This window comes from Barbatula barbatula (assembly GCF_947034865.1).
Source record: "Barbatula barbatula genome assembly, chromosome: 11".
NCBI classification, from domain to species: Eukaryota; Metazoa; Chordata; class Actinopteri; order Cypriniformes; family Nemacheilidae; genus Barbatula; species Barbatula barbatula.
The window spans coordinates 14,352,806-14,377,514 of NC_136774.1; the positions used below are offsets into that span (position 1 = coordinate 14,352,806).

The 24,709-nt window shown below is 39.3% G+C and overlaps 1 protein-coding gene across 3 annotated transcripts in view; it reads right to left on the reverse strand.

The window, feature by feature from the left end:
* Positions 1 to 24,709, reverse strand: part of ccser1 (coiled-coil serine-rich protein 1) — a 75,984-nt gene that overhangs the window by 39,057 nt on the left and 12,218 nt on the right. For all 3 annotated transcript variants that reach the window (XM_079467818.1, XM_079467816.1, XM_079467817.1), the window contains exons 5-9: positions 24,227 to 24,341; positions 12,078 to 12,219; positions 9,731 to 9,808; positions 5,934 to 6,017; positions 3,357 to 3,434 (exon numbers count right to left, since the gene is read on the reverse strand). In XM_079467818.1, coding sequence (XP_079323944.1) covers positions 3,357 to 3,434; positions 5,934 to 6,017; positions 9,731 to 9,808; positions 12,078 to 12,219; positions 24,227 to 24,341 — 497 coding nt within the window. The remainder of the gene's footprint in view (positions 1 to 3,356; positions 3,435 to 5,933; positions 6,018 to 9,730; positions 9,809 to 12,077; positions 12,220 to 24,226; positions 24,342 to 24,709) is intronic.

Consider the following 24,709-nt stretch of genomic DNA (forward strand, 5'->3'; position numbering starts at 1 on the left):
AGCATAACAGGTCCCCCGCACAAGCGATCAGATGGGCCCCTGCATGACTCTGTGAAACAGGGTGGACCCCTAATGTGCAAATGTATCAAAATAAATAAATAAGCAAAATGAAATACATTGGAAACAATAAAGAGATTGCTTGTAGTTTTATTTTCTTTGCAAAACTGGCTTGAAATGCCTCTAATCAAGGCTGGAAAGCAGAACGATGGGAGATGTCCAGTAAACTCCATTAACAGGTGTCCTCCAGCTATATAAATCCGACCACTGATCAATCTCCCTCACTGGTATGAATCCAACAGTTTTGGGCAGGCAAAATTTAACTTATTCTGGCTGGAAGGGGGTTCATTTGGCTAAATATTCTAGCATTTTAATAAGAACTGTCACTTGTATAAAAAAGATTTATGACTAAGGGAAATAATGCAAAAAAACAGAAACTAATCCATAAAACTTCATATCTCTGCTGCGGAAGGGAGGGATGCCAGAGCAAATGAGCTCTTAAGTGCTTTTTCATTTAAATAGCTGAACGGCGGTATGGAGGGCAGAGCTTAATATTAACTGGCTTAGGCCGGCATAATAAAGCAGTGTAAACAGACATAACAGCAGAGAGAGACATCTCACGGGAGACGAAAGACCTTTCAGCGACCATCACATCCGTCGGGGAAAATTCTAGTCTCGAAATGCTGAAATCCAAGTTATTGAAAAATAGTGTGAAACTGGAACAGAGATCACCTTTTTGCAAATATCTAACCAATAAAATTATTAAAAATTTCACTTTTTTATCATTTTAAAAGCACAATGTCTTTCATTTCCGCGAATTTGGACATCCGAGGTTTCCGAAAGCGACAATTCAATATGCTTGTTCGAATTTGACCCATACTAGCCTGCCACCAGACTGGCGAGATCTGCCGGTTGCAGGCGTAGAAAAAAACAGCCGTCAGGTCGGACACTTCGTGCTTCCCATAGGGAGCTGAATCTACAGCAGACCACGAGACATTCACTTCATCAGTGATAAAGAAAATTATATGATAGGAATACCTATGTTTTTGCATTAAGATCAGTACAATCAACATAACACGTGATATCATTTGTGTGAGTATAATTGTAACCGAGTGTGTCAGAATAAACACATGTCATATATATACACGTGAACATTCTGGCCAATCAGAATAAAGTGGGTCATCATCAAGGCTTTCGCAGCTGGTTTTGAGCAACTGCAGTGCCTGACCTAGGTGGCTGGTCTTGTTTGCTCTCACGTTACTTTAATGGCACACGTGATCGTAAGGTGGCTGCAATGGTGATGAAAGTCAGACACATTTTCTAACCAGAATGCATTGCTGTTGTCAGGCGGCTGCAGATACTTGCGGCGGAAGAAGCATAATAACTTTCCATTGAATCTAACTGTTTGGTGGCGCCTGGGGTGCAGTTGGGGGACCGGTATTCACTATTGAAGGTAGAGATGAGTGCTGATCATCCCCCCAACTACAATCCCTGCTGGTACTGAGGCTCAAACCGGCAACGTTTGGGTTACAAGTACGAGTCTCTAAACATTAGGCCACGACTGTCGCCACCACGACTGCCTCCATAACAGCACAGCAGCATTATCCATCATTCTGCCATACTACGCATAATTTCTTCTGCTCTTGGACAGATGAGCAGGTTGGCACCTGTCCATCACGCCGTGCCTCTTTGTCCAGACAGGAGCCCCTCCGCACGAACCCACTCCTTCCCGCTGCGCATCAGGACTGCAGAGACAAAGGGGACTTTGAGTACTTTTTGCGAGAGAGACAGCGGATCCGTATCACTGTCCGGCGCTTCTGAAAGAGGCCATTTGGGCCCCCTGGTGCACTGTGACTCAACAGCGGGCACCAGAAGCCTCTCTTCCTCTCGCTTTCAGCTAATTAGCTCAGCTGGTGAGAGAAGCAGGGTGCTCCAGAAAAAACGACGAAAGAGAAAGAACATGAGTTAAAAAAAGGAAACAGATGACCTCCTCCTGTTGAAGAAGCCTTAGAAATAGCTGGCCCACTTGTAGACACACTTTTGGATATTTGCGCGTCCTCAATGCGGTAACCCATATAGCGGGCGTAGCCTACGTGGCGCAGGGTGAAAATGCAGAACTCATCTCTTGCGGAGAAGGGTCTCGTGCTTGCTCACGTGTGCTCATCCAACGACGGTACATCTGAGGCAGACAGGACGAAGATCCACCCACATCCTCCCACACGACCATTTCCACATGGGGTCTTTTTGGGACCGCGGCAGAAAAAAGCTGGCTTGTTGCAAAAACGCCGCTTATCTAATGCGTCGGCTACATAATGAGCACTCCTTCTAATATTTCAGCTTTTTAGAGCACTTTTCATCAACAGCATGCAATGCCGGGGTCTGATGGAGTGGCCGAGCAATACGAAGAAGCCATCCGGATTCACATCACATACGCATATTAGCTGGAATACAAAGCGCAAGTCTGAAGAGATGTTAAATGCCAGGGGGGAAAATGGACCGTGTCGCTGCAGTGGTTCAACTGAAAGCCATTTGGCTGTAAAGGGACTGAAAGAATACTGATGTTGCCGCTGTCAGGTCCCCTCAACTCCAGGGTCATAATTTATGACAGAAACCTCAAAAGAGAATCTACCAACTCAACCATCAGCGAGTCAACAAATTCAATTTATTAAAGCGATGATAAGCTCATCACAAACACCACAAACGCTGAGAGAGACATAAACGCACACACGCTTGAATATATATAAGAAAACTGATGCATCTCTCAAGAGCTTTTGACCAAACCATCAAATGTTATTTTGTGTTTTTATAAGCAAGTGTCTCGAAAGGAAAAAACATTAACAGAGAGGACAGTTTAAATGCTGGGTTTTGTAAAATGTGATGCTTTTGCATTAATCTCTGTTTAATGAGTCTTAAAGTTTGATGCACTTAAATGAGCACAGCTTGCTGACTCACTGCAATAAGGCAGCATCGACATCGACAAGTTTTAAGAGGTGCCTATGGGAACTAGAAAACATCTACTTTTATCCAAAATTAAGAACTAAAACAAATAATAAGGAGTGTTGGAATTATTGGGCAGGGGGTGAGAAAGTGTGGGCTGAGATTAAATGATCCCGAAAAGAACTGCAGACAACCTGATATGGAAAAGTGTGTGTGTAACATTTGACGCCACAATCTCCACTGTTATGGTTCGTCCAAAAACCCAGAATTAACTTTCGGTGCCCTTTATTAAAAGGCAGTGAAATAAAAAAGACAGATGTACGATCGGTATTCAATTAGAAAAAAACAGATCCAGCTCAATGACCTCAGAACATTAGCAGCGTCGTCAGGAGCTTGCGTAGCGTGTTTTAATGGGAACTCACCTCTGAGACTAAAAGATCTGTCTGAGTGGTTTTGTCAGCTTTTTGGCAAAGAGATTTCTGAGCAGCGTGGACACTTTCCTATGGAAATAAAAAGACAATTACTTGTAAGACCCTGAATTACATGTTATGAAAACAAAAAAACACCGTTTGATAGTCAGAGCTCCTTGCTTGTTTGCGCTGAGAAAGACCAGTTTAAACCAGTTGAGGGCACTTTTATTTCAGCAGGGTAGAGCTGTTAAACGGCACCTTTATATCAAAGCCGAATAACTACATCAAAACATTTCGGGAAACATTCATATCAGCTATATCATCAGAAAATGTTGAGCTTCGACTCTGAATATCAAATAGCCTTAATCCCACTCTCGAACGCGGCAGAAAGACTAATAAAAATAAGAAATATGGTGCAGAAAAATTTAGGGCAGCCATACTTCATTAATGACATTCAATAAAGACAGTAAAAATTGACCAAGACGAGCCTGGCCAGCAGGCTGCCAGCTTCACCGGTGAGTATTATTTTATGACTTTTGGCCGTGATTTATTAAGCTATTGTGGCCGCAGATTTTTCTCCCGCTAAAAATAGAGCATGAGGTCTCCTGGGCGGCCGAATCTTTAATGCAGGAATGTCAATGGCCAACGCTCCATCCACTCTAGCGTCGTTGGCCGGATTTCCCGTTACACATTTGTTTAAACATATGTCCAATAATGAGCTCATTAAACAGAGTATGCCACCTTTACAGGGGAAACAACCACTGGAGCCCTCTGGCAAAAACTCACATCACACACGGAGTATGAAAAGCTGGGTTCTTTTATAACAGAGCAACAGCGGCGAGCACTTTGGTATTTACCAACAAGCTCACAGAAAAAGAAGTGTGACCTTCAGAGAGTGCCGAAAACATTTTCTGAATTTAGAAGAGAGGATAGATAACAATATCAGCAGTGCAGACTTCTACATTCTGAGAGACAGGAAAATCTTTTCACTGAAAATCTATAACAGAGACTGTAGGTTTGGATCATTTAAACTAGCGATTTATCGTCATGGTTGAAATAATAAAGACATGAGACATAGATGTGACCTGAGGTGATTCATTTTCAGTGAGTTGACGTTTTCCTCCGTTATGTGCAATAGCATTGAAAGCTTTACGGACCAATGGGAGCACAGATAGCGATCCGCCACCCAATACAATTGGATACAGCAGTCAATTACATAATGCATTTTGAGCTCAGATTTTAAAGGCCCCTTGCTAAACTTCTCTTGTCCAATCAGAAGATAGCAGTGCTAAATGAAACATACACATCATAAATAAAAGTCAGGCACTATCTGAAGCATTATGAGCTCTGTGCTTTGTTTGTCCTTTTGCTTTTACAACCTCTTTAGTGCCCTCTACCGTTTTTATTTGTCCTACCCCCTCCTCTGCACTCATCACACCATCCAATCCCTTTCTTCAACACCGCTGGTCTATAAATCTGAGATTGACCTGTCATATTTCTCCTTCACTTGTCTCGCCTTGCTGCTAGAACTGGGAACGTTATGCGTCTCGCAGTGCATGTAAAGCATGCGATGAGCTGTTTACGGCACAGCGAGTGAGTCCATCAAATATAATCTCAGTTTAGAGGGAACTGCTGAGCGGCACCTCCATAACTTCCCACATAATGCGAGACTTGGGAGAGGGAAGGTGCGTGAAACCAACAGGATGGTACAGGCACGGTTTAACTAAGGACAAAAATGGCATCTTTATTTACTCATACTCAATTCGTTCCAAATCTGTAAGCTGTTTTTTACATGAAATGGAAAAATATCTTGGTATTTTAATGAGAGTGGAACAAAACAAAGTTGCACAGAACAAAAGGTTCCATATGAGCAAATTTCACAACTAAATAGCATATTTCCGATAAACAATTAGACTTGACATCAACTATACTATAATTCATGTTTCCTAAGCTAAAATTGGGTGGGAAACACTTCAGCTACTACATATGCGCAGTTTGGCAAGCGCCTCGCGAGAGCAAGCAATGGCGATTCATGAAACCTCTCAAAAGTTTCCGGAAGTTACTAGTAATGCATGGAGCTGCGGCTAAATAGTGCAATTGAGGTAAACATTTTAAAGTCGTTTAATGAATAAACTTTTAAGAAATAAACAATTAAAAGAAATACACAACTTCCTGGAGCTATCTGAAGGCTCCATGAATCACATGACGCTCAAAAACGTTTACTTCCATTGTCGCAACTCTCACTCAACAGCTCTGACTTGGGGAAGAGCTCCACCCATCAGAGAATCATCAGTCTTTATCGATTAAGGATTGGTCGTTTTTACTGGAAGGCGGGACTTCCCTCACTAGAGTGGCCATGTTGAGCATTGCATTCCCTGAAGATTCAGAGTAGGCTAATGGAAGTTGCGAATCTAGTTAATATCTATTACCTTTGACGCTATTAACGGTTCATGAAGATCATTTTTAAATGAGAATGGAGGTGTTTAACCTTTGTTTTGCTTAAAGAATTTCAGAAGGCTTATTAGGTTTATGACCTCAAAAAAGAAAGAGCTTCTCTGGTTATGAAATCTAAGAATTCTGAATCCTCACCAGCTCTGCCTGCAGTCGGAGAATGAGTTCGTCTTTTTCCTTCAACTGTTGTTGCAGGAACAGGTTCTCTTCTCTCCCAGGATCCTTAACACAAAGCACACACAAACATTATATTTTCTAAAAAGTCAATCGGAGTTATTCAAGCCATCGCCTCTGGTTTAAATCTGCATCCTTTTGTGTGGGTGTAGAAGCGCAGCGGCTGAGAGGTGGAGGTGTGCTTTTTGTGCTGTGGTTTCAATCTCCTCCATAAACTTCACCTGAACTAGCAGGCACTTTCCCACGACCTTGTGCTGTCGGCATCCATTATGTGAGGCTGGGGGAAGGGATGCACACGCTGCAGCTTCAAGGGCAGTAAAGGAGGACCGAGAGGCCCGAGAGCGTAAAACGGCCCTGACGAACAACCTAAAAGCACTGACGCCCCCTAAAAAAAGAGACCTTTTTCATAAAACCTGTGTTTGGAGATGAGGCAGCATTGGGAAAGAGGTTGGACACGACACTGGAGTTAGAGATCAGAAGAGGATTACCAGCTTCAATGTCACTTACTTTGAAAGCTCCATGCCTTTGGTTTGGATACGCTACTTTTGTTGATATTATATAAACATCTCAAGGGAGCCGTTGTCAATCTTCGAAGTTTCACTGCTAATTTCTGCCGGGATATGGCAACATAAATAGTCCGACTAAACTTTGCACCTACATATACTACATAACATCCCATTTTTCTCAGCCTTGTTTGTATTGGTTCTCCCACTCACGTTAAATCGCAAAAGGTCACGTCCTCAGAAACGTGTGCAGCAGACAGGCTTAATGTAACCTCCCCCAAAATCTCTGCCTGTGGGGAATATTTAAATGGTTTCTTAATTATAGAGGTTTAACATGAGCCACTTTATCTGTGCAGTGCCATGAAGGACCTCTAGAGAGGGGTTCGGTCACACTTGTGTGCACATGCGCTCGCACTGATACGCAAGACACAGGACAGAGAGCTGTGCCTTTACCCCGTGCTGTAGAGCTGCATATGAGGGGCATCTCCATCTGTCCGTCCAAGATTAAATACTAGAGGCAAAGAAAGGACAAAGAACCTTATAGAGAATCTTCTGGTATCACAAAAGCCTCGTCCTAGAAAGGATGTAGAGTCTTTCTGTTTATCACTCTCTTGTCTTATACAGAGAGTATCAACTGAGAAAAAGATACTGTCCTTTTTAATATTTTAACTACTGTAGTAACTGCAATATACTTGAAGGGACAGTTCAATTTAAAAGAACTATTTTGTCATCATCTAACACTATTTTTTCTAGTGAACACAAAACCACTAAGTCATTTCTCAAAATATATTTTTGTGTTCATAAAATTGAAGTCAATGGGATCAGATCAGAGGGTGCGCAAAACTTTTTATTCTCTTTCATTTTGACGGACAGGGTCGTAAAAAATCTGTCATAATCTATTACTACCCGTCACTATGGTGCACGATGGTGTTACATGCTAACTTGTATGTTCGTCAAGTCAGCACGCTGAACTTTCGTTCACTCTCTGAACTTACTATATTTTATAGAACTGAATGCCCAATAAAGCCGTTGTTGTTTATATTCATTTATATCTAATGTTTCGGTTGTCAGACATAAAATAATAATTATAGACAAATGTTTATGTTCACATGTCCAGTCAGTAACAATGACAGATGCCTGTAACAGGTGTTTTGTAGTCACTCACAAGCTGCGGCTTGGTCATGAATGGCCTGCTTCTGCCGCACACTGAACAGAGAAGACGCCAAGAGAGACATTTTTCCACTCACTGAAAGCTAATGTTTATTCAAAAAGATGCTAGTCACTTTTCTGAGGGAAATGACTCCGTAAAGACTGCATCACTACACACGTTTTCCAAAACAGACCAGGCATTTGCAAGTAAGCTAATGAATGGGAAACACACACCCTTTTGCGACTGCGTACAGGGCAGGGGATGTAGCCTACCTCCCGCTGCTCACAGTCCCGTTCGGTCCATTCACAATCACGATAATGTTCTGATGAAAGGAAATTATAGAACGGAGCATAACAAATTGCCCTTGTTGTACTCCGTCAAAATGACAGCTGGCCTTCAGATTTTTCCGTCACTGGTAAAAAAAAATCTGATCTCTTCAATGTTCTTTGGTTACCAACATTCTTCAAAATATCTTCTTTTGTCTTATGCAGAAGAAAGAAAGTCATACAGGTTTGAGATGACATGAAGGTAAGTAAATGATGACAGAATTAAATCCAACTGTCTTTCATCACAGTTGGACATGAACTCGATAAAAAAGTGACATACTCTGAGGGTGGGCATTAGAGGAGTCATCATGACTGATAAGTACCTATTCCTGTAAAGGGTGACTTGGGATGTTACGTATTTAAAACAGCACACCCTTTGGACGGGGGGGATCAAATTCACACTTAACAGGGTGTTATTAATACAAATGAAGTAAGACTGGCTTCTCCATCTCTTCGACCTGCGCCATGCTGTTGCTGCAGGAGAACGCTTTCCACAGGCTCTAATTATTGAGAAGGTGGGGATAACAAATGTTTGGTGCGAGAAGTTTACTGTTAAAAGTAGGACGAGAAGTGACACGGTTTCGTCTCAGGTGGATTCTGGGGCTTTATTTTTAAAATCGGGAATTTTTTACTTTTTCCCCTGGAATGAATCAGGACAAGTCCCACCCCTAAGCTGTCAGCTGAACACAATGTCAGAATGTATAGGCTCCTATTCTGAGCCTCTCTCTTTCCCGCTGCGTGCCGCTAGGATGCGGATGAGCCGGTACGTCACGTGATTTGCCACCGCAACTGTCGCTCTGTAAGTGCTCCATGTAGGTCAGTAAGGAGGACAGAGAAAGACGCAGACCTCGTTTTTCAACTCAACCAGATTTTGGAGCAGTTCAAAAAAAAAAAGGCCTGATGAAATACAAAATCCTCTTCCATCAGCAAAGAGCTCCGCACACAAAATCATAAACCTTTTCCGATGACGGCCATTGGTCCACCTCTGAAAGATTAGGCAGCATAACAAAATCTCATCAAGTTAGTGGAGAAATTTATTGATGGTAGAGAAAAGAGTAACTCAAATTTATCACAGACGCAGGCTGGGATGAAAAGAACATGGTGTGTTTAGAAGAGGCACAATGGAGCCAGAAAATTAACTACGTCGATAAAGAGAGAGAGAGATCCGTTTCAAAATGGTCATTCAGCACCGTGGTTACATTTGATCTGTGGGCTTTGAAAACTTAAAGGAAGTAAAAGCAAATGTGTTTTTTATTAAGTGTCACCTAAAAAATAATACCTTAATAAATGTTCATTCAATGAATTATCAAAACAATTATGACGTCTCACCCTCAAGTCAATTCAAACACGCATTATATTTTCTTCTGTACAACAAAATGAGCGATTCAGAACAATACTAATGCTGCTTCTTTTTGTTTTTGCTACTTTCTTTGTCTTCTGTGGAACAAAAAAAAGTGATGTTCGGAAGAATGAAAAAGTAATATGTATTTGGAAAAACATGAGATTGAGTAAATGATGACTGAACATTTTTAGTGAACTATCCCTCTTAACCTATTCAAATAAAAGAGTTTGTTACGGCTATGTCATTTGGTGCCAGCCAAATCGCAAAGGATTATTAGATTGACTTGGCAGCATCCGATCTACATTGTTGCTTTTTGACTAAAAATTAAATCCATGGTCCAAAAACATTGTCATACTTTGTGTCCCTGTAACATAACCGGTTATAAAATAGATCAGAAACACACATTCCAACAAATCCTTAAAACAGAGCATAAATCTCACCTTTAAGGGGAGCGATTTCTCACTGCAAGGGCTTATGGGTAAAGAGTGAAGGCTGCTCGCAGGACTGATCTCGGTGCTCTGAAAGACAAAGATCATACACATCTTAATATATAATGAGCACTCAAAAGAAAATGACTAATAAAACGAATAATAAATATCATTCTGCTGTCTCCGCTCTCAGCTGACTTGTTTCCGGGGTCACTCCATGACACGGTTATAATATTACAATATAAAAAGGTGTTTTCAACTATGTGACCCTTTCTGACCAAAGACACCGCCAATGGCTATAAGAACATGTTTGCCAAAGCCTTCAGAATAGCATTTGCACTCATTTAGTTAAACTAGGCAACAACAGCATTTTCACGCAGACCACAATTCAAAGTGCAAAATCCAACTGACAGAATTATCATAATCTTGTATAAATCCTGTTGATAAACGGTTTTAAATACACATTTAAAAACAAATATGTAAAAAAACTACATTATATCTATAATTGTTCTAAATTGAAAAAAGTTTGAAGATATATTGAAGTTTTCAAGAAGGTTAAACGGCAAAACAAAGATAAATGTTTCACAATTGCAGATGTGGCCCAAGAGCTTAGCATTTGCAACAACGAAACTAAAAGCACTGCTGTTATTGAGGTAATTATTAAAATGGTTGTGTATGCACATGGCAATAGTTATGCAGATGAACCAGACAGGATTCGCTGCAACAGAAAGCCTGTTTAATCTCACGCAGGATGTCTGGCCAGGTACTAAATGCCAGCAGCCACGACATGATATTAAAAGGTACAAGAGATACTCGAACCAAGGTATCATTTAAACAATAACTGTGTCTGAGAGGTCAAACGCTGTTGAAATGATTCACAAAGCCAGCCTGGAGCTTTCCTGTGTGAGGACCAAGTGTGAAGGACGGCATATCACATTGACTATATGTTGAGTATTTGGTTTAAGCGGCATTGGCAAAAATAAAAAATAAATGAGGTTTTAAATGACCAGTTAAAATAACCCAAATAAAATCACACATGAACCATTGTCATTGTGATTCTTGTAGCGTTGTGATTTAGGAATGCTGATGGATGCTAATTTGCATGTTAATGAGAGGAGTCAGTAAAGAGGCCAAAGTACTTCCTCTTTAATATTCATGTTCCTCTGTTGTGAGCTGTTCTCTGGACCTTCACTGAAGAAAATGATTGTTATAGGGGTAGAATGTTCACACAGCTACTGCACAGGAGAAAGAAAATAAAGCTGGGTCAGAATTACTACTCTCATCAGTGTGGGATGTATCCAAGGAGGTTTTTTTAAAGGGGATTATGGTCACTTTAGTATTCAATTAAATCCAATGCAACATAAACCTGAAATGCACACAAATGTATTTTATAGAAATGATTGAATTCTTGATGATTAAAAATTAAACAAATTGTTTAATCTTAAAGTGTAGATTAAATGCTTAAAATAATTGTGTAGATAAAAGGACGACTGTCTAAGCGTCCATTACATTTCATTAAAAAATTATAATTAAAAATAAATAAATAACTTGAATTTAATAAATAGAAAAAATTATAAAATATTTTTGAAATAGAAGACTTGGACCAAATAATGAAAAAGAAAGCAAGCAATAAGAAGGCCATAATAGATGACAAATTCTAGGCAAAGGTTGGCTACTATGAAAACACTAGTATTCAGTTGTGATTTATTTAAGATTGCTAGTCACAAATGAATTCGTACAGTTACAATTGTGACTAGCATTTATGGCAGTTAAGATAAATGTACTCTATATTATAATAATAATAATAATAATAATAAGTTTTCTAAAATGTGACCAAAATAAATTAATGAGTAAGTGTTTTGAAAAATTGTGTATACAGTTTTATTAAATAATCATTGTAAATTGTGTTAATATTTAATAACAATAATTATGGTTAATAATTGTTAATAATATTTAATATAACCAATAATTAGTAATTTCTTATTATATAATCATATTATTATTGTTAATAATATTTAATATAACCAATAATTAGTCATTTCTAATTATATAATCATATTATTATTATTCAAAGTTTAAATATGACGTACAAAATAATGTACAACGATGTATTTACCTGCTGAGTCTCAAATTTTTGCAACCCATTAAGATCCAATTACACACCAATACAGTGTAATATATTTCCAGTCACTTTTCACCTGTGTCAACAATCTGACTCCTCTGAATGTGATGTTCCTGGTGAGGAATGTAGTGACCTGAATGAGTTATAAATCTAGTTGGGCTCATCCAGCCTTACTAATGTACACATGACGACGACCAAAATAAGCTTCATGAATCAGCTGTCAGACTGGAACGTTACCTCCTGCAGGGTCCTGCGCAGACGCAGCAGCAGAGTCTTCACAGCTGTGCAGTCCTGCTGCATCAGTCTGAACGGCAACGCTTCCAGCCCAGCCAAAGGCTCATCATCACGGGACAGGCAGAGTGACAGCGGCCGCTGCTCTCTGAAAAGTCATAAAACAATGATATTGTAAGCGGGAAACAGGTAGGATGAAACGACTGCATGAAAGAATCCGTTTGGGGTCATAATACCAAAAGTCCAGCAGTAAAAAAATGCTTTGCTAAGATGTTTTGGACATTTAATGTGATACAATGTAATATAATTGCATTTAATGCAAGGACATTATCAATTTCTGAGAAAAAAAATCAATTATGTGAAAGATTAGGATTTAAAGGAGAAGTAACCTAGTTTTTATTCGTTCATTACATTACATGCAGATATCTGGCCAAATGATGAGATCAATCATTCATGAACAGAATGAGATCAAATTAAACCTGATTAAAAGAACATCTCGACACTGACAGAAAGGCAAGGTTTCAGCATGGAGAAAAGACACTCGAGAGACACTTGAGAAGATAGTCATACCCGCTTCATCAAGGCCATTCATTCGGTTAAAGAGGATACTAATCTATATATACACGCTCACGCAATTACACAGTTTAGAGGTTACAAAACATTACTTATTCTAAATGGTTTACGTTCTAAGGGAATGATACTGCATTCCAATAGAGGATCTACAGTATATCAGGATATGAAGGAAAGAACATCCCAGTTCACGAAATCAAAGACTTGACACCCAAGGAACATTTTCTTTAAAATGAAATCTCTAGTTAATTTGTATTTTAAGTCCCCATCTATACCTTATATGAAAGATAATCTTCAAAGGAAGCAGAGGGAATCTAGAGCAATGGAAATCTCTTATTGACAGCTCTACACAAAACACACAGGGAATCTTTTTGTTAATTACAACACTTTGATTCTGTTCAACAGAGAGATCTCGTCCCGGCTTCGGTCTCTTCTTCATACGTTTCTGAGTTTCAGATCGAATGTAATCGGAGTACTTCAACAATAATTAACTATTTATGCTTTTCAAAGGCACAGAGATAACAGAACATCAAAAGAAACCTCCAGGGCCTTTGAAGAATTACGCATTCCATTCCGGGTAACCTCTCCGATGGGAAAACTGCACAGTCAAGGCGAGCCGGTCTGTTAACACTGCCCGTCTTTTTTTTTGTTGTCGTTTTTCATTACCGCATTGTTTATTTCGGAGCCTTTTGTGCCGAACGTCTTTGGAGTTGAGAGAGGAAAGTGCAATTTTACTTTGCTGCTTCATGGCAGGTTACAAGCTTTCCATCTCGAACTTGTCCATTATTATCACACATGCGCACCTCCCGAAACATCGTTCAGAGAAATGGGGATATGTTCTCTTGTTCCTCAATCTATACGATCGACTGGACCATAATACCTGGAGAAAGTCCTTCTTTAGCATCCCCCTTTATCTCAATGGCAGTTTCTTGGCCGGTGCAGAACCCGCTGTATTATCAGCTGAGCCATAAATGCCACGTGAAAGCAAGACAAAGCTGATATGGCTACATACATCAAGAACAGGCAAATTAGAGAGAATGTTAAATTCCACAGTTTTAAGATCCTACAAAAACAAATCATGCCCTCAGAAAATAGCTTTTTTTCCAGTTACAATAGGCGGTTGGTTATGAAATCTACCAGCAGGGGTAGAGGAGTAAACTAACCAGCTAAACTCTGAACCTTAAAAGGATAGTTAACCCAAAAATGAAAAGTCTGTTATCATTTATTCATTTCAAACCTGTATGACTTTCTACGGCAAAACAAATAATGTTGGTAACCGAACAGCGACAGTACCCATTTCCTTCTATTGTATGGACACAAAATCAGTGCAAGTCATACAGGTTTGACAAGAGGGTGAGTAAACAATGACATCATATTCATTTTTGAGTAAACTATCAATTTAATATCCCTTCTAAAAGACACATCCAATTGTTTCTCTACAGCAATTTAACAAACGATTTCATAAACTGTAGGATCATAACTTATTCATGCTTTTCTTTCTGAGACTTGCCATAAGAAAAGACATGCTTATTCAACTAATACTCATTAAAGTATTAGAGCATGTGTAACTCAATGTTTGAGCAAAAAGCCAGCAGCAAATCTCAATTCATTCTTCCTTTCTCCCCGTGAGAACTGACAATGACACCCAACACATTGTTTTGTCTTTTGAGACAATGAGTCAATTGATGTGTTTGTCAAAGCGTGGCATAACAAATCGATCCCTGCACACATGAAGCATGAAAGCAGAAGTATGAAAACACAACATTTGAACTTAACACGGAAATCAGACTGCAGCAGTGAGTGCAAACTCGAATGCCCCAGGCCGTTAACACCATTTTGAAACATTAGACAGAAAAAAGAACTCCATGTTGACATTCAAGATGAACTCTCTCATACACATTACAGACACATACCTGGTGTTAAACGCTGTCTCCTGTCAACCGACTATCAGTGATGCCATGTTGTCTGAAAATGTATTAGATGTTATTTACTTGGCGGAGATCTGGTAATTATCTGGATTCAAGCAACAATCACAATTTTGCGTTTCATTGCCTCGTAATGTAATTCGGTTTAACAGGCAGTGTGATTGGTCTCCATAATAATAGTACCTAAAGGTGAAGTGTGTCATTTCTGGGCCTCGAGGAAACAAAACGGAATTGCAAAAATTTAAAAAGAAGATCCCTCACCGAACTCATGCAATTGGTTGAGCTAATATTGCAGTGCCGGGCAGCGTTAACAACATAACCACAATAACTACAATAATTCTAAACTGACAAAGTATCACATTCATAACAGAAACCCCACATATGTAATAAATAGATGTTAATAGAAGTGCTCTGCTAACCATAAATTACATATTTTGTAACACTGTTACATTTTAAATGTTAGATTTTAAAACAAATGCTACTAAATGAATTAAGGGGTAAATCATTTGTTCACCCTCCTGTGGTTTAAAACTCGATGTTTCAGTGGTTTTGTGTCCACACAGTGGAAGTCAATGGGCCCAATGTTGTTTGGTTCCCAACGTTCTTCAAAGTATTGTCCTGGATAAGAAAGTCATACAGGTTTGAATTTGCCATTAGGGTGAGAAATTCAAAAGAATTCACTTTTGAGTGAACTAACCCTTGAAGGCAGTTTAAAACTAATACGTAAACCATCTTGAATGGTTAATCTCATAGCAACGCCCTATGGGACCGTCTTCTCCAAAAGGAAAAATGTGTGGTATTACGGTAGAATTTTGGCAAAAAAAGTTAAAGAAATATGCCATCTACATTTTTGAACAGCCTTTGAGATATTGAGCATTGGGAGTGAGCCTTTGTGTGTTGCCTAAGTAGGAACCTCACTAGATTTTGGAAGCGAGCCTAAAGTGTGTGTTATTTATGACACCAACACAGTTCATAACACACAACGCAATAGCATTTTAATCAGATTTCTGTAAAATGTTCTTCCTCCAAGTTGTATCTAAAAACTTATGACCTCATGGCCTTTAAATTTGCTTTTGTTACAGCTTTGTCTCCACATTACACCAAGACTAACACCTACACACTGTATTCTGCTTTAATCGTTGAGTCACTTATGTCACCCCACCACACAATATCCATTTTCACCTTGTATCTGGCCATTATCTTATTACGGTACTGTCATCCTACTGTAGTTTGGGTCTTTTATGCATATGACCTCTACTTAGCGGTTTGACGCCCCCCTGTGCGAGCTCTTATTCAGAGGCTGTGTGTTATTTAAGGTTGCTGAGAGGCAAAGCACTGGCGTACTGTACTGGCATCTGTCAGATTTAAAAGACTCCCTCAGGTCCGTTGCCGGTCCGCATTACTGCTATTAGCAACGTCTTCTCATAAGTCATTAGCATCATTATTAGCATTAGGCAAGACCGGCCCTGTGTTCTTTAATCACATTTTAACTCCTCAAAAGAAAAGCACAGTTATGCCCATGTTTCTGTGTTACCCAACTTTGCTGGACAGTCGTCGAAATATAATAATTCTGAACGCTTGGTTTTCAGGAGAAAGATGAGAGAAATGCTAAGAGAATACAACATCTTGTGGTGCCATCCCAAAAACAAAACATGTGAACACAGGAACACATCTTCTCCTTTACACCTGACCCATTAATACAGGACTTCTATTTCTTTTCCATATCTTTTTCTGTCCTTACAAAAAAATTGCTTCTTATACTGTGGTAGCCTACCTGGGACAAGTTTTATTTCACCATTGCGCATGCTATGTTGTCCTTGTGTTGTAGGAATTGCTTTTATTTTTTACCAAATTTGTAAGTCCCTTTGGATGAAAGTGTCTGCTGTGTAAATGTAAAGACTTACAATGACATTGCATTTGCAAAGTCATTATTGAAATCGAGGGGTTCCAGAGACCTAATGTAAATAAACTGTTGCAGGCATGACCTTAGATAAGTGATATAGAGATGATGGCAATATAGAGATAAATTACGCTGAACCTTTTAATGAATTTGCAGTAGCATTATTCATAACTATTTACTATTATTCAACAGCTATTGTAATTTTTGTAACTAAAACCTTCAAAGTCAAATACTTTAAGACCATTCTTCTTCGCTTATAGTTCTTATGTGACGTCCATTGGCCATCCTGTTTGACCCCACAATAATTTAACATAACCCTAACAGACAGCCACAAATTGCTAAATTCCAATGAAAACAAGCATTTCTGGCAAAATTGGTAGCGTTTAAAAGTCCGCGATTTTCCACTGCCATAAACCATCTTCCTCGAGCATGTTTTTGTGTTTTGACTCATTTTATAATGACGACTAGCTTCGGGCCAGGATCAGCGACCTCGGTGATGACATCATCTCTCCTTGCTTGTTTGTTTATTTTAAACTCCTGGAATGCATAAAAGTGTTGATTTTGCTTCTTACACATCATCCCTTCTGGCGTAATTGTGATTTGATTTTTCAAGCAGCGCGTCATGTCAGCGCGGCAGTGTTTTTAAGGAATTTGTTGACATTAAAGCAATCTTTCTGCTTGATCAAATATTTATGCCTGGATGAGTCATTTGTTTCAACCGGTCTTAAATGTCCAGGGTCAGTTTAAAAGTAGAAAATTTGCCGGATATATTCAATCTTACTGATGTATTTAATGCAGGCATTAAATGGTAATATATTTTTCGGTTTCAAGAATTCTCCTTCAGGTAGTGGCTTTTCATTCTTTTTTTTTATTGACTTAAATATAAAAAAATATATTTTAATAGAATCACGAGTAGTCAAAATCTTATTTAACAACCATCTTGAAAGAATCCATTTTGCGTTTATGACTAACTGCTGCTCGCATTTGAAATATACCTCCAATATTTCACGGCCGTGGACGCACATTAGGCGAGAAGGCTGTTGGGCTCTGAAACGATGGCTCTGTGTCCAATCAGAGATGGCACAGGCTTCCTTGCACATTGACAACAATGGGTTCTGCCGCTGTGACTCAGCCAGACGCCCATGAGACTTTCCCTGAGCCGGATGCACTGACTACGAAGGAAATCGACATGACGCCACACTGAGACCGTGATCAAAGGTTAGGAGAAAAAATAAATAAATCACACCCCCATCTCCACACTTAAAAAAGACATCTGACTGGTTCACGGTAATTAGTTATGCTCAGACTGTCGTCACACCTGAGTTTCTCCTAAGTCCTTGCGGTTTCTCTTTGAATCACCTTGAGACAGTTGGATAAGGAGTCCATGCAAAGTAGCACAAGGCCAGACATGCAGCCTTCTGTTGTAGAGGACCACAGAGAGCTAAGGATTCTGCCCCCTGCTGCAACAGACCTGCTCCTGATGGACACCAGAACCAAAGAGAGAGAGATAGATCGCTATATCCTTGAGACTTCTGGAGTTTAAAGGTTAAAACTACAAATTTGTTCTTTTTGGAGGAAGTAATGATAGAAATGCAATATAATATACAAAACTATGTGTTCAGATGTGTATAAAGACCTTACATAATGAAGCGTTATGTTTTTATTTCAGTGAGGGGAAAAGGCATTGATCCCATGCTGATTTTGTATGTTTGCCCACTGACAATGAAATGATCAGTCTATAGTTCTAATGGTAGATTTATTTTAACAGTGAGAGACAGAATAACAACAACAAAATCCAGAACAATGCATTTAAAAAAAGTTATGAACTGAATTGCATTTTAATGAGTGAAATAAGTATTTGATCCCCTATCAATCAGAAGGATTTCTGGCTACCTGGTGTCTCTTACACAGGTAAAAAACTGAGATTAGAAGCAGTATTTTAGAGGGAGGAGTGCTAATCTCAGTTTTTTACCTGTATAAAAGACACCTGTCCACAGAAGCAATCAATCAATCAGATTCCAAACTCTCCACCATGGCCAAGACCAAAGAGCTGTGCAAGGAGTCAGGGACAAGATTGTGAACCTACACAAGGCTGGAATGGGCTACAAGACTATGGCCAATCATCTTTGTGTGAAGCTGACAACAGTTTACAAATGGAAAAACACAAACAACTGTCAGTCTCCCTCGGTCTGGGGCTCCATTCGAGATCTCACCTCGTGGATCATGACAATGGTGAAGAATCAGCCTAGAACTACTCGTGAGGACTTTCAATGATCTCAAGGCAGCTGGGACAAGAGACACCAAGAAAACTATCGGAAACACACTACACCGTCAAGGACTGAAATCCTTGACGTGCCCGCAAGGTCCTTCTGCTCAAGAAAGCACATGTACAGGCCTGTCTGAAGTTTGCCACTGAACATCTGAATGATTCAGAGGAGGACTGGGTGAAAGTGTTGTTGTCAGATGAGACCAAAATCGAGTTCTTTGGCAACAACTCCATTTGCCGTGTTTGGAGGAGGAGGAATGCTGCCTATGACCCCAAGAACACCATCCCAACCGTCAAACATGGAGTCCTGGACCTCTTTAAGGTCCTGGAGTGGCCTAGCCATACATATATGTATATATATATATATATATATATATGCGTAGATCTATATTTAATTTACAATTTATTTCACCATATACAGTGAAAGAGCAAGAAAAGCTGCGACAGACTATGGCTTGAGCTGCGAGGTTTCTCTGAATAACAGCGCTTTTACAGCCTGCTAACGAGAACTCCGTAAACTGCATGTCTGTATAAATGGCGTTTTATTGCGTATGAACTGATTTGAGGACTGCACACTCTGAATTATTTGCTAGAGCGCTTCTTAAGACAGCGTCAGATGGGTTACCTTTGACTAAAGTGACGAGGGAGGTTCAAATGTCAGTATAAAAATAAAAAATAAACTACGTAATTAGTAATGAATGGAACCCATTATCTCCTTCAGGAAAGACGTGAAAAAGTGACGACATCGTAGTCCTCTGTCAGCCTCCGTAGTGCTTCGAAAGTGAGTGGAGGAGTGAGCCGTTGGTTTCAATTAGCAACCTCGCCATAAGATGCCGCAAAACGTCTTACACTGGACCTTTAAGGTTTTGTTCAGGTTGTGCTGACTTTGTAGAAAACAACACCTATTGGCATGGATGCATTAAAGCTTCAAGGTTTGGCTGATAGAAGTGGTCACGTCTAAATCCAAAAATCACCTCTCTCTTATATATTAATCCTCTTACTTATCTCTTGACTGACTGTTAAAGGCTGTTGCAAAGCCTTGCTTGCTTGGCTTTCTTGTTTTGTTTGGATTATTGTAATTTTAATATTCATGTTCTATCAAATGTCTTAAATGCTGGGAAATCTCTATAAAAAGTAAAATTATTGCTGCTGTTGTTTATATTAGTATACAAACAGTGCAACATTAACGGGGACACAACAACCCCATGAGAGTTCCATGCAGAACAAAAGAGCTTTCTCTTTTCCTTGAGTTTTATTTCTTTACATTTATGCAACCGCCTGAACCTACTAAGTGCATTAAAAATAAGGAAAGCAAAATAACTGTATTTTAAAGGCTTACAAATTTTCCTCTCAGGTGACCTTGTTATAAAAGTATTATCAGCACAAACTGCAAAAAATATTTGGTCAAATCTTTCCTCACAGAACTTAAAAAATAATATCATATGACCCATTAATATAGAACAGTACTGTAGTTCTCCTTTAGTTTGAACTCTGACCTCACAGACTGAGACTTTCCCTCAAGCTCTCCATAAAGCTTCATCTGCATGTATTTCTTCAAAAAGCAAAACTCATCCTTCTGCCTTTCTCCAGAGCCGAAAAACCGAAGAGGGCACAACACTGAGCCTTGGTGCATGTGTCTTGTCAGCGGTTGATGCGTTTTCCACACCAACAGCCAAGATCTTGCCTTGGGACAAAATATCCTGTCACTTAGTCAGGGTGTAGGATTATAGCCCATCAAACAGTGCATCTTCAAGTCTAGCTGAGCTGACTCACAGCTGAAAACAGGCCTCCCAGCCAGTGTCCATTAAAGACATCTATACTGGCTGACAGATCCCCACCATAATGACACTACGCTGCAATCCTGTGTATCTTTTCAAGTAATTTCTAAGTAAAGTCTCCCATGCATTTAACAATTACGAGAAAAGGCCAATTACTTTACTTTTCTGAGGTTCATTATATTACAAAGCGTGGTGAATTATTTCTCCAGCTACGTTTAAAGCTGTTTTTAAATAAATGGTTTGTTTAGAAGCCATATAACAGCTTTATGTGAGAAACAAGAATACAAAAGGCATTATTGGTGATGTTTCCCTCCACTGCGGACCTGAAATGTTTTGCATTTGGATACAACAATGGGCAGTGCCTGCCGCAGGTTTAAACAATTTTCTTCAAAACGTTTGGTAACACTGGTTAACAAATACAACCTTATTATAATGCGTTAGCTAAAATAAACTGACAATAAATGATACTTTATTAATATTAGTTCATATTAATTTGCAGTACTTAGTTGCATTTCAAATCAAATGTTGTAACTGTTAACAACCTAATAATAATATATATAATATATGGTTAATATTACAAAGAAAACAGAAAAGAAGAGGAAAGAAAACAACTTGTGAAAACATGACGATGAGACAGACGGAGTCCTGGGGTCCAGAAAATAAATTCAGAAACAGATAAAACATAAATCAAAATAAAACTGACTCCTAAGGCTACTCGGTTAGAAATCTCATTCAAAACTATGTCAAAGATATCAAGACAAGGTCATTCAATCACTACCTGCTGACAAGGCGAAAATACGTGCTCTGAAAGCAGCGCTGCTTTTATGAGGCCTTCGCTAGCTCAAAGATACGATAAAATGTCATATCACAATATGGGTTTGAAAATGTAATTCTCATAACCTTTTTACAAGGTAATACTGCTGAATGCTGGTGCTTTACTTAGGCTTTAAAACATTAAACAAACTGTCTGTGAAGAAAAACAGGAACATGAAATCAAGTTTTAGATGTATTGTAGCAGAGTTTTAGCCTATTTTGGGGTATGCTCTAAAAACTGTACAAATAATTATAAGGTCAGAAAATGTATTCAATTTTCTAGGCTAATTTCCATGGTAGTATAATTTGCTCAGCGTCCATGTGGGATTCAGCTGAATTGAAATGACTCCACTGTCATTATGCAAAGGATGAAAATGCCAGTCAGAGCCTAGTTTCGGTCCGAGATGAGAATATTATCAAATCATACACACTGCCTGCGCAGTCAACACTTATGTTGATGTATTTGAGAAAGTCTGAAAATTCAGAAAACAGAAAGCATTGAAGCAAACAGGACGGCTATCCGCTGAAAACAAAAATTAAGATAATCTCATGTCAACACAATCATGGATATTTTTAAGCAAGCCGGTTTGTTCAGAGGGCAAAAGTTTACTTGAGTTTGTGAACTCCTTTCATGGAAACGCTTCAAATGCTCCATTCATAAATGTGTTCTGTTGTGATCTTAGTGTGCTATGTAACAGTCCGACTGTCTTGATCAATTAAAATCTGGATACGGACCACACAAGCATTGTAAACATATGGTAATGCCAAGCATAAGCAGGGCCAACAAAAACATTATCTTCTTCTAGCTTCTTCACCTGGATCTCACAGATCTACATGTTCAGATGTGTCTACATATCTCATATCAAAAATGACTTTTTTACTGCTTTTGAATTGTAAATAAAGTAGGCCACCTCTCTGTATTTTTTAAATAGTTATATCTACAAAAAAACATGCGATTTGCTTTCTTCTTCAATTAAAAGTTTTATTCTGAATGCATGAAGAAAAATCCGACCAATCCGCACCTTGCCGCTCTGCTTTTTCATCACACCTATACAGCGTTTGGTGTCATGAGTTCACATGCAATTTAAAAAATTAGTTTTGTGAGAAAGAGGATAGATTGCAAACCTTTTCCAAAACAAAAGCTAAATACGTTAAAGTTATACATATAATCTCATTCACTCACATGCCAATGGTTACCCTCCAACGGGCCAAATGCTGGCACGCATGCCTACAGTTCCTAACTTACATAAATACAAGCAAATTATCATGATTCTATTGTAATATAATTATCCATACTGGCAGACTTGTAAGGAAGCAAGGTTCATGAGCTTTTTATGCATAAAAGATTTTTAGAATTTAGAGGAATTACAGCAGAACTTCAAAAGGCATTTGGTGTGAATGGTTACCCAACAGTTACAGCTACTTCTGCCAAAAATGTTAAAGCTATTTATAGCTGTTATGGAGTTGCTTTATAGAAGTATATTTTTCAATTACTGCAAATTAAAACTTGATAGAACTATTTGTTATAAATATTTGTTTCAAATATTAAAATAAGCTCTTCGTGGCAGGTCTTGAAAAATACTCCTCATTGAACCCTGCATTCTATTAATTTCCTGTTAAGCAAGAGGGATTTTATTCTTAGACGACTCTCATCTTGATCTTATCCGCATCTATGTCCGAGGTCAGCCACCTTTGCGACCAAAAGTGTCATTTTGGGGCCCTCTCCAACCAAATAAAATGTATCTGGAGCCGCAAAATATATGTAACCTTTCAGTTACTATAACACAGGTTATGCATATATGGTAGTAGTTACCAAGTTGCACCCCTAGATGGCAATATAGGGCGATTTTATGCTATTTAGATGTAAACAATTTATACATTTTTGTCCCAGCAAGAAGTGCTGAGAGTAGAGTTCGGCTTTAATTCGAATTCAGCTTTTTTCTGTTAACTTTTGTTTTTGCAACGTTTGATGAACAGCCACAAGAGACCGCCTACTCTCTGCATACGGACACCATGCGTAAACATTATGAGAAGCGCGCTCGCCAGACAGGATTTTAACTATGGCGGCTAAAGCCCTAAAAGTTTGGTTTGTAAACAAAAACGTACCGAGCAGAATGTTCTCTCACCATTCCATTTCTTACACGACGGATTACAGCAGCAGGTGTAAGTGGGTGTGTGCCTCTTTTGTCCACATGTGATCCGATCGACCAAAACACATCTTAATACCAGGCATAAACAGGGCCTTATAAAGACTGCAGGGAGCCGCAGCAGGGGGGCAGAAGAGCCACATGCGGCTCAAGAGACACGGGTTGCCACCCCTGATCTATGTCAACATTATTACTGTGTCGTTGATGTGGGCATGTTTTGCTCCCTGTCAAACGCTCATGTTGTAGTGCACGGGGTTCCCAAACCTTTTCATTCCTGGGACGCTGGTTGTGCCTTTGATTGTCGTCGCCGACGAAGATACTCTTCTTTTTTTTGCAAGAAAATAAGATCGCCCTTTGTTGGCGTATGCAGAATGTTTTGTTTGGCGCTGCCTGAATGCTGTAGTGCATCGTACGTTACTGATGCGAACACGTGACAGTTCAACACAAATTAATCAGATGATTTATTCATTAACTCATTCAATTGAGTCTTGTGTTGATTCAGACTTCAGATTCTTGTGTGTGTCTGAATGTGTTTTAAGATCAATGATTTGTTTGAAAAAAGAATCGTCTCTTAATTGTCGTTTGTTCATTATCTGGTGTTGTTTCTTTCACCATAACATAAATTTAGCAGCAGCCAAGTGACTTGGTCACAGTGTGACCCACAACTGGTTCGCGACCCACAGTTTGAAAACCCCTGTTGTAGTCTATCTGTGAAATTGAGTGGTTCAAAGAAAAGCTCGGTAGTCGCACAAATACCTGTGGGGGGGCTCCCTGGGCTCCGTTCCTGGGGTCCGCTCCATGGGGGCCTCGAGTGGTGAGAGCAGTAGGTTCAGACACGATGCGAGGGATTGACTGGAGTCCTCCCGCGAGGCTGTGAGTAAACAAACCAAAGGTGACCACATTCACCTCAACAATGCAAGATCTGCATGTCAAACTATTTCCTCTTTTGCTTTGAAACAAGAATTCAACGCTTGCACAGGAACAACTGTTTTGTTAATGATGTGATGAAATGTTTCAGATAGATATGAAACTAAACTCACAGCACTATAAACTATAAACCGCAGCACATGAAAGTCTTAAGAGAGTATTTAAATGTAAACCTTGTGAAAAAAATCTAGCTCTCCTCTCATGGGTCTTTAGGGTCCTAGAGGGCAGTACTTCTCAACTGGCAGGTCAAAAACTAAAAATAGGTCACTCGTCGGTTGGGATATAATCACAGAGTGCAGTGAAAAATGAAAA